Source organism: Balaenoptera borealis (assembly GCF_965194805.1).
Source record: "Balaenoptera borealis genome assembly, chromosome: 14".
NCBI lineage: Eukaryota > Metazoa > Chordata > Mammalia > Artiodactyla > Balaenopteridae > Balaenoptera > Balaenoptera borealis.
This window is the reverse complement of record NC_138875.1, coordinates 69,743,144-69,762,545: the sequence shown is the minus strand read 5'-3', so window position 1 is coordinate 69,762,545 and position 19,402 is coordinate 69,743,144. Positions and strand designations below refer to the sequence as shown.

Here is a 19,402-nt window from a genome sequence, read left to right as displayed (position 1 = left end):
TTTCCAGACGGTAAAAATAACATTTTTCTCTCTTTTGTAAAAGTTAAGTACCATTACATTCCATTTTCTTAAATAACAATCCTAAAAATATATATTAAATTGTATACAGTGCGTCACACTTCATCTTATATTTTAAAATACATGATGTTTCTATTTTATTCTCAAAGTTGTGTATTAAGAGCATATTTACAAATAAAGCCTTGTCATCCAAAGTCAGGATCCCTGCGGGAAGGTGAGTCTGGATGTGGGCAGGTGCTGACGCCGTGTGGACCCCTCGGCGGCAGCCCCCCAACCGTGTGCTCCTGACGATACGTCCTTTCTGAAGCAGTAGATTGACCTCAGACTTTTCTCCACACCCCACTGCTGCCTCGTTAAATATGTTCAACTTGGTAAGCGGGAACCTGGGAGATGGGCCCCCTGGGGTCTGCAAACAGAGGGTGAGGCCCATCCCCCAGGCCAGCCAGCCTGAGGGGAGGCAGCTGCGGCTGGAAGGTCTGAAAAACACCCTGCGCCAGGGTAGCTAAGCTGAGAGCCCTGGCCAGGAGGTAGAACAGTGAGGAGGGTAAACAAAGACACCAGAGGAAAACAATCAAAAGGTTAAACATTCCCAAGGTGGTAGCAAAAGCAGACATCAAACAGCAAGGAGAAGACTGGACACCCAAGAGGGCAGCAGTTGACCGGGCTACAGAGTGGGGGCCACCCGGCTCTGCGGGAGGCCTGGGGTGCTCATCAGACAAGGGGATGGGACCTCGGAGGCCGTTCCCCTGTAAGTGCTAGGGAATATGAAGTGCCAGGAAGCATGGGGGCTTGGTGACAGGCTGCATGCCCTGCTGGTGTCAGGACGACCTGGCCGGACACTGAGCAGGTCAGGCCACTCCTGCCTGGGGCTGACGATGGGCCATGTGGGTGGGGCCGTGCCCAGGCGTGCCCATCCATGCGTTCAGCCTAAGGGCCAGGACAGCTGTGCTTGCGAGTGCTTTGATTGTTGCGTTGCCAGTTTCTGGTCGACTGGAGTCTTGAGCCAGAGCCCACACTTCATAAGTTACAGCAACCTGGTTACCTCGCTCATGCCCAGAAAGGGGGGGCCTCACCCTTTTCTCAGGGTCACCCCTTTCCAGTCCCCTCCAACCCCCACTTTCTCGCCTCTAAAGTGGTTTCTTAGCAGATCAAGTGCTTCCTCCTTCGGTGCTCCTGGGTGTGTGTCTCCGCTCTTCTGGGACAATTTACATCTCCGGTGTTTACTTAGCCGCAGGGGGCCCTCTGGGGGATCACACTTACAGAGGTCGGCCTGGGACAATTTATGGCCCTCTCCCCCCATGCTGTCCTGAGGCCGGTTTGGGATTCCCGGGGCTGCTCCCAGGATGGTAAGTGGGTCCCAGGGTGCTGGGCTGTGCCTGGGGTGGCAAGAAGGACAACACTGGGGTCACAGCCCTTCCGGGGTCTCTGAAAAAGGGCTGCTCCAGGTGCTCAGACACACCGTGACCTGAAGTCACGAAGTGTGAAGAGGGCAGGCGGGCCCACAGGATGCACCAAGGCCAGTGATCAGAGGGAGCCCACGGCTGCGAGCAACTGCCCCCGGCCGGCTGGACCCCTCCTGGGTGGGATTCCACATTCCCTCTGTGCTGCGTGGACCTATTCACAGCACAGGGCCCTCTGTGACTGCACACACCTGACACTTGTGTTTGTGAGGAGATTCCATAAAGGCCAGGAATAGCTTGGAGGGGAGACTGCACACGTCAGTATATTCCAGTGGTCCTTGCACTCAGCAGGCCTGTCTCCAGACCCTGGGGCCGGCAGACAGCTGCTCAGGGTAACCGCCCTTTCTAGATCAAAGCCTCACCCGGTGCCTGGGGCAGCGCCCCCACTCTCCCGTGGACACGTGGCATTTCCCTCTCCAAACGCCCCTCGCCCACCCTGCCAGCTCCCAGCGTCTCTCCTGGTTGCCGGTGTCGCCTCCCAGCTGGCCCCACGCGGCCCTCTGTCTTTCTGGGAGCCGGGCGCAGACGTCTGCCGGTGTGGAGAACCCTAGGGAAGGCCACAGCAGGCAGCAGCTCAGGGGCTCAGCGAGGGGGGCAAAGTGCCCCAAACAAGGAACCTGTGAGGCCAGAGGCACAACGAGGCCCAAGGCTCGAGTGCCTGCGGGAGAGCCACACTCCGACAGAGGCCAGGCCCGGCCTTCGGGGTCCCAGGTGCTCCTCCCGGCTGCTGTGGACGAGGCTGCTCCTGGACGGGTCGGCGGGGCTTCTGGACGGGATGGCACTGACTCCCACCGCCCGCGGCCGCTGCAGCTGCAGCTCTCAATCTTCAGAGGCCTTTCCTCAGTGGGGCTCCCGTTCCCACACCCTCCCTCCCCACTCCACATGCCACTCTCTGTGGCTCCCCTCCCCTTCTGGGGGGCAGAGGGTGTGGGAGCAGGGACAAGAGGCCTCTCCTTCCCCACTGAGCCATTCCGAAGCCCACCCTGTCCCCATAAGAAGAGGCATGGAGGCCGCAGAAAGCACAGGCCATTGGGAATTTTTCATCCTCTTTTAAAATAAGGGACACTTAAAGGACGGACTGCTGGCACCCTGTGTCACACGTTGCTTCCTGGATGCTCAACCACGTTTACACTCCCTGTTCTGAACTGAGAGTCAGCTTAGGAATCCCGAGACGGGGCCTGGCTCAGGCTCCACAGGACGAGCTGCTTGGGGGAGAGGTCACCAAATCCAGCCCAACAAGGAGCTACTGAGCACCTAGAAAAGCTTTCGGTAAAGTCTACTGCATGAATAAATGAATGGATGTTTCCTATGACCACCCCTCAAACTTGTCTGCTGGTCACCAAGCTGCAGAAGAAGCCAGAGAAAGAAGCCCATCGGTGAAGGCGTCAGGTTTGACATGACAGGCCCTCCCAGGCTGGAGGCGGCCCATTCTCGCCCGGAGCCCCAGAGTCAGCACAGAACGTGGGTTTCCGTCATGCTTTGGGGGGGCCAACCCCCAGGACAGCCTCAGAACTCTCTATGCCTGGCTTGTTCCAAACCATAAAGACCAGGAGAAAGCGATCTGTGTGTGGACAAAACTGAGAAGAAGCACTACCTACCCACTACCTGACAGTCGTCTAGAACGTACCTGAGCCCAGTGCTGGACACAACCATCTCTGTCATCTCAGCCCCACTGTCCCGACACCCTGTTCCTAGATCAGAGAGAGAGAGATGCAGGAGGCACGGACCGTGGGACCGTGAGTCTCTCTCCTAAGTGCAGTGATGAAGCAGGTCGAATCCAGGCTATGCTGCCCCTATGGCTGGTGCCCCAGAAGAGGCTGAGGGAGAGGGAGGAAGAGTCAGTCAAACGAAACCACGGGAGAAGTGGTCCCCAGGGGCCTCGAGCTCAGAGGGATCTCGTGTCCTGGGCACGGAGTGGGGAGGTTTTAGTCACTCACAAGAGGATTACGGTCATCTTGTTGACTCTGACCCTTGAGCTTCTTCTTAAAGATGGAAATCGAAGTAGAAGGCTTATAAAAAATGCTCCAGATTTCCCCCGACGTCCCTGGTTGACGACAGTCCCTAAGGTCCCCTAAGGCAGGAACACGATGGGATCTGTCAAACAAAAATAACTTAATTTTTCAAGTAGAATAGAACAAAGCGTCCAAAACAACCTACCATCTCATGAGATACCTGCACCTATAAAATGGGACATTCGGTGAGGCGAGGCCTCAGGAAACCTCATAGCAGCCTTTAGAGACCCAAGGGACCGCCTTGTGGATGACCTGTGCCCTGTGGGATAGCAGTGCAGTGGGGTAGGTTCCAGCTCAGTGTAATGAAGAACCTTCTAGCTGGCAGGATTATTCAAATCTGGAAAGGGCTGGCCTGAGAGATTATGAGTTTTCAAAATACTTCTTTCTTTTTAAGCAGAAGAACTCTTTTCAAATGACACTTATTCAGAAGCCCACCTAGCTAAACAGGATGAAGGCAAGCCTGCTCTTCTTGGACTAGGACCTGCCTTTCTACCCACGCCTGCCCTGCCCCCGTGCCAGCCCCCGGCACTGCTTGACAGGGAAGCTGCAGAGGGGCTCGGTGTCAGATGCACGTCAGACACGGGCTTTGGGGCCTCAGCGTGCGGTGAAGTGCTGGGCCCTACAGAGAGTGTCCTGCGTTCTCCCTGCTGTGGGGGACATGCAGACGGGACTGTGCCTGAGAGGCTTCCCCAGAACGTGTAAACTGGGACTTAAAAAAAAAAAAAAAGAGAAACACAGATATAGAAGCTCAGTAAACAATAACAAGGACATTGCTTCCACTGAAAAATGTAAAGTGCAGGGTGGAGAGGCCTATGGGTGGTGCCGAAGTGGCCAAGGGCAGCCTTTACAGGGCAATGGAGGAGCCGGCATTTAATGTACAAAGAAGTCTGTGGTAGAGAGCAAGCCAGAAGGTCAGGGAAAAGGTAGCTTTTACAGGACACCAATGCTCAGGAAGGCCTTGAAATGGAGAGAGCCCTTATGTCAATTATATCTCAGTAAAACTGAGAAAAAAGTTTTACTGAGGAAAAAAAAGAAATGGAGAGAGCCTGGACTGGGAACCACAGGAAAGACAGAGCAGAGGGCTAGGAAAATTAGCACCCCCCCTCTGTAGGCACACAAACATCAGTGCATGAACAATCGCCCCTTTCTTGGAAGGCAGAACAGTTAAACCTGAACAGCGGAAGTAAGGGGAGGAAATATTTTTTTCCAAATTGGTCAGAACTGAAGGATGAAGCTTTTAAAAGCTTCTTAAATAATTGTTTTAAAATAATTATTAAGCAATAGTTAATAAAATGTTGGAATTCTCTTCCTAAGAATGTCTCACAGTTTCTAGAAGGCATCAGGAAATATGCCTGGTATTGTCCTAGGAATCTTTGCTCTTACGTAAAGATCTCTTCAAGGGGCCAGCACGAGCCAAAAAATGGAAATTGTCCTGTTTTATGCCCAGGCTATTTCAATCCTCCTTGAAATCGTATCCTTTAGACCCAGGAGCACACACAATCCCTCAAACCTAGTGAGATTTGTCCAGTTGTACATTTCACTCTACAGGGAATGAGGAATGTCTATGGCCTCACGCTGCCCAGCACTGAGGACTCTGGAATCATGTTCCGATATTACAAGTGTTCTCAGACAACTGAAGCGTAGTAGAAAAGGAGCCCTAAGCCTTCCCCTCCTGGAGTCGGGCGGCTCTCATACTCACTTGAAAGTAATGTGCAGAAGTATCTTTGCTATGATGGCTGTGACTGTGAGGATAAGGAGCGTTGCCAGGCCATACACTGTCCATCCTGCAAGTGCAAAAGACAGGGGTGATCGGACTGTGTGTGTGAGCTCACTTTTCAGAAGGAGGTCTGAGTGAGCCCTGGCGGCTCAGAGAAGCAGGCCTGGCTGAGGAGCTCCCTGCAGGTGCGGGTAGCCACGCAACGCAGCTCGAGCTGGGCTGGCCCGGAGTCCCAGGCCTTCTGAGCACCTCGCCTTGCTCTAGACTACCTCCTGGAGAGAAGCAGGCAGCGTGGTCCAAAGCACACTCAACTTGGAGTTGAAAGGGGTGGTGCACATTCTGTCCCTACCACTGGAATCACTGTGCGACCGCAGACAAATTACATAAACTCTCTGGGCCTCACTTCCTCATCTGAGGAATGGGATGTGTGACTTGTGAAATCCTACAGATACACAAACAATAGGATACACAGGAAGGGGCTCTCCTCCCTGACTTCCTGCTGTGAGTCCTACAGGGGAAAACCTCTAGTCCAGGGAATCGCGAATGGTATCTGCAGCTCTACCAGCTTGTAAAGGCTCCAACTTCCTTGGCAGAAAAGAGAGAGTGACAGTCCGTACCCGACCAAGTTAGCCAGCTTGAACCATAAGATCACCACCCTCTCTCCACCCGTCTCCTGCAGGACCTGCCTTCACAGCTCTGGTGACTATCTGACTTCTTCTTTTGCTTTTTTTTTTTTTTTTTTTTAAAGAAATTCACGTTCTTTTATTTATTTATTTTTGACTGTGTTGGGTCTTCGTTTCTGTGCGAGGGCTTTCTCTAGTTGTGGCAAGTGGGGACGACTCTTCATCGCGGTGCGCAGGCCTCTCACCATCGCGGCCTCTCTTGTTGCAGAGCACAGGCTCCAGACGCGCAGGCTCAGTAATTGTGGCTCACGGGCCCAGTTGCTCCGTGGCATGTGGGATCTTCCCAGACCAGGGCTCGAACCCGTGTCCCCTGCATTGGCAGGCAGATTCTCAACCACTGCGCCACCAGGGAAGCCCTCTTCTTTTGCTTTTTGTCTTTCTCCTTCCACTTGTCAGCCACAGGAGGGCAGGGATTTTGTGTGGTTCGCTGTACAATCCAGTGCCTAAGACAGAGCCTGACAGCATTAAAGCACTCACACATCTTCCGAATGACTGAATAAACACAGCTCTGGCAACTGCCGATGCAATCAGAGAGCTACAACTTGGGGCCGTAGGAAACACTGGGTTAGCTGATTAATCACCATGTACTAAAGGCAGCCGTGTTGGATCTTGGAGGTAAGGACTAAGGAATCAAGCTAAAGAGAAAATGTCCCTCCAAGGCCAGGACAAACAGAGTCATGAAGCCAGGACCCCCAGCCCGCCTCGGAAAGAGAAACACCTGAGAGAGCTCTGTTTCTGTAACCGCCAAGGGCACTACCCCCAAGCTCTGTGGCTCCCACCCCTTTGATGGTGTCTGGGAACTGCTACCTGGCACGGTCTGGGGTGGGTGGCTGGGGCTGGTGGTGATGACGTAGAGGACTTTGGAGGACCGGGCAGCGCTGACACTGAGGTTGGCCTGCTCCGTGATCACCTCAGCCAGCGTCTGGTTGGCAGTGGGCCTCTCCTGCGGCGGGTCTTCCTTGACGGCTGGAAGATCAAAAGGAATTAGCTGGGGGAAAGCTGGTGGAGACAACGAAGAGGATGAGGCACTGGTCATGAAGAGAAGGCAGTTTTCTATGGTTCAGTGCTGGGGGCAATTCTTGACCCCGCTGGCCCCAAAGCAGAACCTGCCAGGCTCTGGCTCCGAAGGAGCCATTTGACGTGTCTCTGCATGGACACCTGAACATGCTTTAGGGTTTTCCTTCCCTTGTGCCTCTGCAGCTATGGTCCCTCTGCCCCGAAGGCCCTCTTCCTTCCTATCTGTCCTCCCCAATCCTACCTGTTCTTTCAGCCTGTCCCACCCGTGAGGAGGCCTCCTCCTCCTTCCTGTAGCTGCACACTGACTGAACTCTTCTTGAGGCCCTTGACGTCCAGGACAGAGACTAGGTCGTGGACACCTGCTGTGTTCTCATGTGCGGGCAAGGAGGTGTGCCTAGCACACGTGTGTTCACATTACAGGGGCAGGAGTGCAGCTCCATGTTAGGAGGGTCTGAAGATGGTAAACCAGGCTTTGGGGATTGGCTGGGATGTTCAGAGGCAGGAGGATGGACCAAATGACCTCTCTAGAACCTTCCAATTCTACCTATCTCAGCTCTTTCTTTTAGTTAGTCTTTTAACTCTCCCATGAAAACTGTCATGAGAACGACTAAAACAGCAGAACTCACAGCAGAACTCACACAGAACAGTGGCACCTCGTTTCTGTATCATGAAGTGGGTACAAGTTATAAAATGGGAGGCAGGAAAACCTGCAAGTTGAGTGGGCAGATCCTGACGCACAGTCCTTCCGGCAAGAAGCACCCGAGGTCCACACGTCACAATGAGGTTCAAGGGGAGCCCGAGGAGGCCGGGGTCTTACCTTGGTACAAGACAGCGAATCCCTGGGCCTGATTGATGCGATCAGAGAAGAAATACAAGATGACAAAGTCCAGAGAGATGTTAAAGGACGAAGGTGGGCGGTTCCTCCCGTTGAAACGGACCAGGACACGGTGGGTGTAGCCGTCCAGCAGCTCTACCATGTCTGCGGAATCCCGGATGTCAAACAAGGCGAAGTTGAAGTAGATGTGGGAGGCTCCCGGGACCCGGATGGTCCAGTAGCAGACCCTCCCTGTGGCATACGCGTCAGGAAAGTCGGGGGAATAGACCACGGAAGTCATGGCCGAGTAATTCCCACCACAGGCACCAACCAGAGCTGCAGGAGACAAAAGGACACCAGCCCTCAGGCTGGGGCTCGGCCACAGGGCTCGCTTTTCAACCTGTTACAAACAAAACTTCCTAGCTGATGAGATCCAGTTTGGGATGTTGTTTTTTGTCTGCAAAACCGGACTGTCTTATGTTTCAGGATTGAATCACAGAATGAATCACTTAAACCCTGAACAAATGACTGGAGGCTTTTTATTTTTTTCCCAGGAGACCTTAAAGTTAGCACACAGCACAGCAGTGCGGCCCTGGTGGGGGCCAGGCTGGAGTCAGAGAGTCTGGGTTCAGAACCAGCTGGGCCATTGATCCCAGGGGCCATACTTCACATCCAGGCCTCTAGCTTCTCACAGCTTTGAGGGTGGAGAGACCACCACCTACCTGCTCTCATATCACATAAATGTGTGAGGACAGATGAGACAAAGCACACGAAAACACAGGACCTCTCTGCAGGGGGCACTCAATGAGGTAAGGTAGTAAAAAGCCGAGGGCATCCCAAGTACCTTAGGGGTGCGAGGTTCATTTGAGGGGCCACACTTGTTTTTCAAGTGGGAAACTGTGGCACAAGAAATGACTTTCTCAGAGGGTAAGCTCACTGATCACTCTGCAGCAACACATTTGATGTCTCTGGACTCCCGGTTCTGAGTGGCAGATACACTTCACTGTATCTTACGTGCTGAAGTGCAAATAAGATCCTGGAAATGAAAGTCCTCAAGAGGGAGGGTAGGGCCGGGATTTAAAAAGCAGGCTTTGGGGGAGTTCTGCTTCCCTTTAGGATGTAGAAAGCTGCTTTCATCCTAACAATGAGAAAAAGCTCAGAACTTTTCTTCAACCCATTAGAAAGCTGAGATCTCAAGACAACCAAGGCAATTTAATTCTGAAAAGTAAGAAGCTCCTCTGAGCAGAGTCAGGCCACACAAAGTGTTTCATCGTCGACGGAGCACAAGAGGAAGAGGGCTTCGCCATGAAAGTAAATAAGAAGAAAGCAGCTAAAATTTTAACAAATTTCTAAAGGCTGAATGTGGGCTAGCCTCTCAGTCCAGGATGTCCAGGGACCCCAGACACAAGAGGAGTCTGCACTCGCTTGCAAGCAATTCTGTGCAGGCCTCCACCCAGGGCCCACGAGAATGACCAGGGTAGGGCAGGAGATCAAAAGGTCCCCATTGGTGGCACCAGTGAGCAGGAGGTGATGGGTAGGAGGTGATGAGCCACTGCTGGGGGACAGGCCTGAAACCCTGCCCTCTTCCAGGACCCTCCTCTCAAAGGAAACAAAAGCCTTAAGCTGCAAGGGGAGGGGCAGCAAACCCTCCTGCTCCCAGGGCCAGGGTAGAAGCCCCTGGGGAGGGAGCAGGAGACTCTCTCGTTCCTGTCAAAGTAACCAGACAAAGACTCATTGCTTCTGGGGGAAGAGCAGAGGCAAAAGCCATCAGCCCCTGGTTGCCTTGAGCCCCAGGATCCTGCACCAATGCAAAGCAGAGGTCTGCTACCCAGTGGAGGGGCAGGAGACCCTCTTCTTCCTGGGAGCCCCCGCAGATACAAGGCAGTGTTCGGCTGCCAGGAGAGGGGTATTTGGGGATGCTGGAAAGACGCCATCCCTGAGGCCCAGTGACACGACGTGTCTGAGATGGAGGATGGGGCAGGAGAACCAAGAACCCCCAACCACACGACGAGCACAGCACCAAGTAACAAGCAGCAGAAGTCTACCATCGAGGGAGGGGAAAGGTCACGGGCATGGAGGAACTGCTCAAAGCTGAGGGTGGAATGGGAACAATGAAAAAACCCCACTGGCATCCCAGGCTCCACACTAAGCACGAGGTAACAGCAGCCATCATGGGAGGAAACTGAAGGCTGACATGCACTGCAGGTGATGATAGGAACAGGGAAACCCAAACCCAGCTCGACCACTGACAGAAAGGCTCAATCAATCCCCACACCGAGCAGGCCTGCCCATTTCCAGGTGTAAATACACTTCCTCAGCCTCTACTATCCTTCTACATATAGTGTACGGTATCCAATACAATATTACAACACACAAAACATAAAAGCAAGCAAGCAAGAAAGAAAGGAAAATAAAAGACACTGTCGGGACTTCCCTGGTGGTGCAATAGTTAAGAATCCGCCTGCCAATGCAGTGGACACGGGTTCAATCCCTGGTCGGGGAAGATCCCACATGCCGCGAAGCAACTAAGCCCGTGCGCCACAGCTACTGAGCCTGCGCTCTAGAGCTTGCAAGCCACAACTACTGAGCCTGCGTGCCACAACCACTGAAGCCCGTGCGCCTAGAGCCCGTGCTCCACAACAAGAGAAGCCAGCGCAATGAGAAGCCCACGCGCCGCAACGAAGACCCAACGCAGCCAAAAATAAATAAATAAATAGATTTATATTAAAAAAAAAAGACACTGTCAAGCGATAAAACATCTGGTAATCATATCACAATGTATATACATACTGAGTGATTATGTTGTACACCTAAAACTAATACAGTGTTATACGTCAATTATATCTCAATTTTTAAAAAAGGAGATAAAACAATCCACAGAACCAGACTCAATAATGACCCAGACATTAGAACTACCAGACAGAAAATATCTAGGGGAAAAGATGGACAACATGCTTGAACAGGTTGGAAATTTCAGCAGAGATATGGAAACTACAAAAAAGAGTCAGATGTAAATGCTATAAATAAACAATATTAGAGATGAAGGATTCCTTTGATGGGCTTAGAAACAGATTACACACACTGAGGAAAGAATCAACACGTTTGAAAATAGGTGAGTAGAAATTATCCAAAATGAAACACAGAGAAAAAAATAAATGAAAAAAGCAGAACAGAGCATCCAACAGCTGGGGCACAATATCAAACGGTCTAACAATATATAATTGGAGTCCCAGAAAGAGAAGAAAAAGAGAATAAGATAGGAGAAATAGTTGAAGAGATAATGGCTAAGAATGCTCCAAAGTTGATGAAAGGTTATTTAAGAATCTCAGCAATCTTCAGGCAAATAAAACAAAAATTTAAAAAACAAAGGGAATTCCCAGGCGGTCCAGTAGTTAGGACTCGGCGCTTTCACTGTCGAGGGCCCAGGTTCATCCCTGGTGGGGGAACTAAGATCCCACATGCCGTGTGGCATGGCCAAAAAAAAAAAAAAGAAGGTGAAGTAAGGCTTTCTCAAACAAAAGCTGAGAGAAGCCATTGACAGCACACCTGCATTAGAGAAGATGCTAAAGGAACTTCTTTAGGCCGAAAGAATATGATACCAGATGGCAAATAAGAACATGAAAAGATGTTCAACATCATTAGAAATTATGGAAATGCAAAGTAAAACCATGAGTTACCACGACACACATGATAGAATGGTTAACATTGAAAAACAGACAATACAAAAGTGCAGGTGAGGATGAGGAGCAACTGCAAATCTTATATCTTGTCAGCCAGAGTGCAGAATGGTATAACCACTTCAAAGAACAGCTGGCAGTGTCTTATAAATGCTGAATATGCACTTAGTGTATGGCCCAGAAATGCTGTAACTCCTAGGTACTCACCCAAGAGAAATACAAACACATGCTCACACAAACACCTGTACATGTGTGTGTACAGCATCTTTATCACAGACTGATATTTATCGATTGGTAAATGATGAGTTGTGATACATCTGTACAAAGGCATGCTTCTTAGCAATAAAAAGGAACTACTGAAACAACACAAGTGAATCTCAAAAGTATTTTTCTAAGTGAAAGAAGCCAGACGCAAATGTTTAAGTACTGTATAATTCCATTTATATGACTTTGTTCAGAACACAAAACCATACAGATGGAACACGGGATCAGTGGCTGCTGAGGGCTGGGGGTGGTGACCACAAAGGGGCACAAGAGAGCTTTCTGACGTGACAAAAATGTCCTATATTTCGACTGTGTACATATTTGTCGAATCTTATTGGACTATGCAACTAAAAGGGTGATTTTACTGTATGTAATTTCACCTCAATAAATCTAAATTAAAAAAATAAAGATTCCTGGGTTCTAATCTTGACTTTACCATGTACTAACTATGAATTTGAGCAAGATACTTATCTTCTGTATACCTCAGTTTCCTCATCTATAGAATGAAATTAGTAATAGTTTCTCCCTCATGAGGTTATAAGAATCAAAATGAGTTGATGCATGTAAAGTGTTTACTATGAGATCTGGCACAGAGTACAAGCTCAGTTACGTGTTAGTTATTTTATTATTATTATTATTATTTGAAAAGAAAAATGTGTCCAGGTTAAACTGATATTTCAACAGCAAAGGCAGACAAACTCAGAAATTTCGATTCCTAGATGCGTGCCGTGCTGACAGTACATCCAATTCAGCAATTTTGAGAATAAGCACGTGACATCTATGATGGACTATTAAAGTTCAGTGATAATTCAGGAAAAAAGGAAACTTACATTTCGGATAATAAGGAAACTTAAAACTTACGAATATATTCAAGATCTTATTTTTTGAAGGGGACATTGACCTGACACACAACCTAGGGTGTGTCTTTCAGTCCGTGCATGTCATTGTTTAATTGGAAGCATTTTTTTCCCTTCAGTGGCATATAAAATAATGTTGCATCTCACAACTGATGGCATCTTGGAATCTATGAAATACAATTACTAATATAGTCCCAGCTGTCAGATCCTACCTGTCCTTAGGCCCTCAATCTTTTTCACCATTAATCTCCTCCCTTCCCACCAAAATGTAAGTTCCATGAGGGCAGGATCTCTATCTGTGGGACTCTGGGCAAGTTACTAAACTTTTATGAGCCTCAGATTTCTTGTGGGGCAAGTAAGGATAACAGTACCTGCTTCACAGTATTATGAGAATTAAGGAAGAGAATGCCTGGGAAATGGATAGCACAGTGCCCTGTAAATATAAGTGCTCCACTAATGTTACCAAGTATGACCCAACCTATATGACTCACTTCTCCCTTCAGTGCCTAGAAGATGAGGGAGGCCAAGAGGGTTGCTTGGGCAGTCCCTGTGACCTGTTGCTGACGCCGGCCTATCTGCTCTTCTGTTTGGTTCTGTTAATTCAATACATTTAACTCTGGGGGCAGCAGAGGCTCTGAAGCCTTCATCAGCGCCACATTTACACACAGAACACAACCTACTTCAGCAACCTCCCTAAGCTCATGAGAGCTTGCTGGAAAATCAGCCACAGAGCCTGTGACAAATCACTGGATGTGGCAACAACCACTGAGCAGACAGCTTCCACCCGCTGCCTGAGTAGTCTCTCTCCCGAGGTTGTTGTTCTGGGACACAGAGACTGCAACCTGGTCCCTTTCTCACATCTAACTCTCCTCCAATCTCTTTGGAGAGGCACCTTTGCCCTCCCAAATTACGGGATAGTCTGCAGTCACCATCTCTGAAATGCTCAGCCTCATCCAGTGGATCATAAGGATCTCCATGAGGCAGTACTTAAGCTCTTTAAACTATTTTACTCCTAACAGATGAAACTTTACAGATTATTTCTACAGTGCTGCATTTTGTACCTTTCTTTACAAAGCTGTGGGGTGTGAATTATGAGTTGGCTGCTGTCAGGGGCCCCTGCCAGTCAACACACATCAGGGCCTCTGAAGACTGGAATGGGCAGCCTCTCAGTGCCATTGTTTTTAGTCCTCAAGGGCATGGAAGCCAGAGGGGGCAGCTTCTAGAGAACTGCGGAAGGGGCCAGTTTGATCATAATCTGAACAACCGGGCAAACTTTATTCACATACTTTTAAAGCATTAAACTGGATCTGGTATTATGATCTATTTTGTTATTGTTAATAAAAGGGATTTTTAGCTGCTGAAACTAGAAAAATAAAAAACTGTGGCAAACCTGAGTTTGAATCCTGGCTCTGGCACTTATTAGCTTGGACAAATTATTTAATCTTTTGATCCACAGCTTCCTTATCAACTGGGCTGTTGCAAGGATTAAATAACAAAATAAACAAGTGCCCCAGTATCAAGTCTAGCATGAAGCAAGCACTCAATAGAGAGCAATTATTTTCATCATAATTAATTTGTCTTAGGGCACTTTTGTGTGAGGCCCAGTACTATCTCCTAGATATATTTCTAGTACCAAAGATGATACTTGGTACAAAGATGACTGACTTTAAACCAAATTATTTCCATTTGATGCTCCAGTAGAGGCACTGTGCAAATAAAACATAATTTATCTGCCACACTGCAGATACCCAATAAAAATGTGCTAAATGAATGAAAGAGTATCATATAAAAACTACACATTTTTATTGATATGAAATTCACCATTTTAACCATTTAAAAGAGTACAATTCAGTGGTATTTAGTACTGTCACAATGTTGTGCATCCACCACTACTATCTAATTCCAGGATATTTTCATCACCCCAAAAAGAAAACCCATATCTCCTAAGCAATCACTTCTCATTCCTCCCCTTTCCCCAGCCCTTCGCAACCATTAATCTGTTTTCTGTCTGTATGGATTTGCCTATTCTGGACATTTCTTATCAATGGAATCATTAAATATGCGCCCCGTGTGTCTGGTTTCTTTCACCGAGCATCATGTTTTCAAGGTTCCTCATGTTGTGGCAGGGGTCGGTAATTCATTTCTTTTTGGGGCTAAATAATATTCCCTTGTATGGACACACCACATTTTGTTCATCCATTCGTCAGGTGATGGACATCTGGGTCGTTGCTACTTTTTGGCTGTTACGAATAATGCTGCTATGAACATTCATGTACAAGCTTTTGTGTGAACATATGTTTTCAGCTCTCTCGGGTATATACTTAGGAGTGGAATTACTGGGTCATAAGATGATTCTGTTTCACGTTTTGAGGAACTGCCAGACTGCTTCAAAGGAGCTGCACCATTAACATTAATACCAGCAACGTACAGGGTTTCAGTTTCTCCATATTCTCACCAACACTTATTTTCCATTAAAAAAAATTAACACTATATTCTGTTTAAAGTAGAAAAATAGGTAGTGAACCCACACACCCTGCTTCTGTTTACTGTCTACGCCCACGGTTTGTTGGTGGTGTGAGTCCTGGCAAGTTATTTATCCTTTCCACAACCTAGGACTCTCTTCCTCTCCACAACCTAGGACTCTCTTCCTCTCCACAACCTAGGACTCTCCTTCCATAAAATGAGAGGGATAATAATAATGCCTTCCTCAGATGGCTGCCAGGAGGGCCCAATGTGACAATTCTTATAAAGCCTTACATACTAGGGACTCAGTGTTTATCTCCTTATTTTTTTTACTTAAGAGTATACCAGGCACTCTGTAAGGTCAGCCAACATACTCTCCTGGGTTGGGGTGTTGAGGCAGAGGATTTTATAACAATGAACTCTGGAGATGAAAGGCTAAATGGACGTGCAGCACATATTATTTGCCAACTCTTCTCCCTTAAACATTAGCTAAGGTGCAGCCTTTAACAGAGGTACTAACACTGAGCAAAACAGGATGTATAGGAAGCCACTGGCAGTCTCCAATGGGCACACAACTAAAAAGACCAACAATTAACCACGTGAGTTTTGCTCACCAATCCTCCCGCTGTCCTCCCCCCACAAAAAACACATTTTTGACAGTGTCTAAGCTGTAACCTGCGAAAGTATCAGTTATAAACTCGGGCTGGGTTTTACAGACACCATGTGTAGTGGCTGAATCATGTTCTCCAAAAAGATATGTTTAAGTCCTAATGCCTGGTGTCTGTGATGGTGACCTTATTTGAAAACAGGTTAACTGAGGCTGTACTAGATTAGGGTAGGCCTAATCCAATGACTAGTGTCCTTGTAAGAGGCACAGAGGGAAGTCAGCCACGTAAGGAAGACAGAGACTGGAGTGATGCAGCTACCAGTCAAGGAATGCCGAAGACTGCCAGCAATGACTGGAAAGTAGGAAGAGGCAAAGGAAGATTCTTCCCTGGAGCCTTCATAGGGAACATGGCCCTGACAATGCCTTGATTTTGGACTTCTAGGCTTCCAAACTATGAGAGAAGAAATTTCTGTTGTTTGAAGCCACCCAGTTGGTGATAATTTGCTATGGCAGCAGCCCCAGGACACTGACGCACCACATGACATTCTGGCTTAAAACTGAGCCACTCAGCCTAGTCAAGATGTCAGCATCTACTCTAGCCTGGGGACTAACAACACTGTAGACTCTACAGTGTATCTCAGTAAGCTCAAGCCTTTCCCTTCATCTGCCTCATCTGTGACTATCTCCTTTCTGCCATCTTAAAATCTGGCGCTGCATTGGTACGAGGGCGCTTGCAAAGTCTCATTACCACTGCTAGATGTGGGTGGATTACGGGGGATCAAGTGGCCCAGAGGTTGAAGAGGTCAAGGCCCCAGGCCATACCCCGTTTAGATGCTCTGCCCTGGCCAGCATCTCACAGGCGTGGCGGGTCAGGGAGGAGACGGGTCAGGGCACACTCAGTACCAGGCCTGGAAAGACAACTCGAAGCTTTGCATCTCTTCTCTGCTCTATCACAGTAAGATATAAATCTCAGATGCCTCAGAAAACACTAAAAGGACTTGCAAATTACATTAAACAAGAGGATCTTAAAGCTGATACTGAACCATTACATCAGTGTCCCTATTACCTTTTCTAGGTTGTCTGAGCATCTCACAATAGGTCAGGGCACAACTGTAAGTAATTACTTGTTTAAAGGTCTGTGCTCCCTTCTAGAGTCTTCTGGTTCAGTGCTGTATCTCCAGGGTCTGGTCAGTGACTGCCTGGCCTGCAGTAGGTGCTTAATAAATACTGCCAAGTGAATGAATGGATAACGGGGAGGGAGGAAGCAGAGGCAGGCCAGTTCCCCAGGCCCAGGGTTCCCGTGCCTTGGACAGTGCCGGGCACAGGGCATACTCACTGTCAAAGACGATGATCCTGCCATCGCCCCCACAGGGCTGGGTGTGATCTCCGAAGCAGACGCTGTTGCACTCCGTACTGGCTGCCTCCCCGTACTTCCAGTAATCAGGACTGTTTCCACAGAAGCAAGCATAGCCTGACTCCATCCCGGCAAACTGCCACGACAGAGAAGCAGCACTTGGTAAGCGTCAGTCAGGGGTGTCGGTGGCCTGAAGGAGCCTGGCAGGTTCGGCCCCCAGCAAGCAAGCACTTCGTCTTCCCAGCCCACGTTCCCCGGGGACTTCTGCCTCATCCCACCCTCACCACACTTCATGACATGCAGACCGGTAACTACACACCACCACGGTGCTTCCCCTTCAGTAAGCATCCCTTATTAATGTTTGTATTTCTACTGTATTTAAGTAAGTTAAAGGCAGGGGGGAATCTCATTAACTTGAAACTTTAATAATAATAACAGCTAAACATTTTATTGAATGTTTACTATGTGCCAGGTGGTAAATGCTTTAAAGTTAGTCCTCACAGAAAACTTACTGTAGGCCCCATTTAACTTTTTTTTTATATATTACCATACAGTACAACTATTTATATGGTACACAGTCCTATGAATTTTAATCCACGTATAGATTTGTACACCCACCACTACAATCAGGATACAGAACAGGTGCATCACCCCAGGAACCTTCCTTGTGCTATCACTTTATATAATAGTTCTCCCTCTATAACCCCTGGCAACCACTAATTAGTTTTCTATACTATAGTTTTATCTTTTCGCGTATGTCATATGCTATAGACTGAATGCCTGTGTCCCCCCGAACCCCCGAAATTTATATGTTGAAAGCTAATTCCCAATGTGATGGTACTTACTGGTGAGACCTTTGGGAAGTGAGGGCTCGCTCTCATGAATGCGATTAGAGCCTTTATAAAAGAGACCCCCTTGCCCCTTCTGCCATGTGAGGACACAGTGAGAAGATGGCTGTCTATGAACCAGGAAATGGGCCATCACCAGACACCAAATCTGCCAAAGCCTTGATCTTGGACTCCTCAGCCTTTAGAACCATGAGAAATGAATGCTTGGTTTAAGCCAACCATTTTGTACAGCAGCCGGAATGGACTAAGACATTGTATACTGTACATGGAATCATATAGTATGTTATGTTTTGAGACTGGCTTCTTTCACTCAGCATAATGTCTCTGAGGTTCATCCAAATTGATGAATGTATTTTATAATTTGCTGAGTAGTAGTCTGTTGTATGAATGTACCACAGTTTGTTAATCCATTGGGTTGTTTTTAGTTTTTCATAATTATAAAATAGAGCTGCTATAAACATTTGTGTAGATTTTTGTGTGAACATAAGTTTTCCTTTCTCTAGGGTAAATACCTAGAAATGGGATTTCTGGGTTGTAATTTCTCTACAACCTCACTAACACTTGCTTTTGTCGTTTAAAAAAAATTACAGCTGTCCTAGGTTATTTATTGTATGAAGTGGTATCTCATTGGTTTTGATTTGCATTTCCCTAAAGACTAGTAATATTCAGCATCTTTTCATGTGCTTATTGGCCATTTGTACATCTTCTATGGAGAAACGTCTATTCAAATCCATTGCTCATCAGGGCTTCCCTGGTGGCACAGTGGTTAAGAATCCGCCTGCCAATGTAGGGGACAAGGGTTTGAGCCTTGGTCTGGGAAGATCCCACATGCCGTGGAGCAACTAAGCCCGTGAGCCACAACTACTGAGCCTGCGCTCTACAGCCTGCGAGCCACAACTACTGAGCCCGCATGCCACAACTACTGAAGCCCGCATGCCTACAGCCCGTGCTCCACAACAAGAGAAGCCACCGCAATGAGAAGCCTGTGCACCGGCAACGAAGAGTAGCCCCTGCTCGCCGCAACTAGAGAAAGCCCATGCGCAGCAACAAAGACCCAATGCAGCCAAAAATAAATAAATAAATAAATAAAAATTAAAAAAAAAAATCTACAAGTCGTTTGCTCATTTTTTAGTTGGGTTGTTTGTCTTTTTATTGTCACATTGTAAGAGTTCTTTATATATTCTGGGCATTAGATTTTTATTCAGATATATGTTTTACAAATATTTTCTCTATTCTGTGAGTTGTTTTTTCACTTTCTTAATAGTGTCCCTGATACATAGAAGTTTTAAATTTTGATGAAGTCCAATTTACTTATTTTTTCTTTGATTGTTTGTGCTTTTGGTATCATAACTAAAAAAACCAGTGCCTAATCCAAGGTCATGTATATTTGTACCCATACTTCTTTCTAAACTTTTATAGTCTTAGCTATTACATGTAGGCCTGTGATCCATTTTTAATTAATTTTCATATGTAATATGAGGTAGGGGTCCAAATTCATTCTTTTCCATGTGGATATCCAGTTGTCCCAGCACTATTTGTTGAAAAGACTATTCTTTCCCCATTGAATGATATGGCACCCTTGTCAAATATCAGTTGGCCTTGGGACTTCCC

General features: G+C 47.7%; 1 protein-coding gene across 13 annotated transcripts in view; it reads right to left on the bottom strand.

The window, feature by feature from the left end:
* The window catches only part of LOC309611308 (kremen protein 1), a 145,351-nt gene that overhangs the window by 81,723 nt on the left and 44,226 nt on the right, over positions 1-19,402 (bottom strand). For 12 of the 13 annotated variants that reach the window (XR_014234441.1, XR_014234442.1, XM_082355573.1 and 9 more), the window contains exons 5-9: positions 16,926-17,079; positions 7,725-8,057; positions 6,695-6,856; positions 5,190-5,274; positions 3,416-3,572 (exon numbers count right to left, since the gene is read on the bottom strand). Coding sequence is in view for 11 of the 13 variants with exons in the window: in XM_082355573.1 (XP_082211699.1) it covers positions 3,416-3,572; positions 5,190-5,274; positions 6,695-6,856; positions 7,725-8,057; positions 16,926-17,079 (891 nt within the window). In the remaining 2 variants the exon portion in view is untranslated. Of the gene's footprint in view, positions 1-125; positions 3,573-5,189; positions 5,275-6,694; positions 6,857-7,724; positions 8,058-16,925; positions 17,080-19,402 lie in introns of those variants that run through there. The other variant, XM_082355567.1, reaches the window with a different exon arrangement.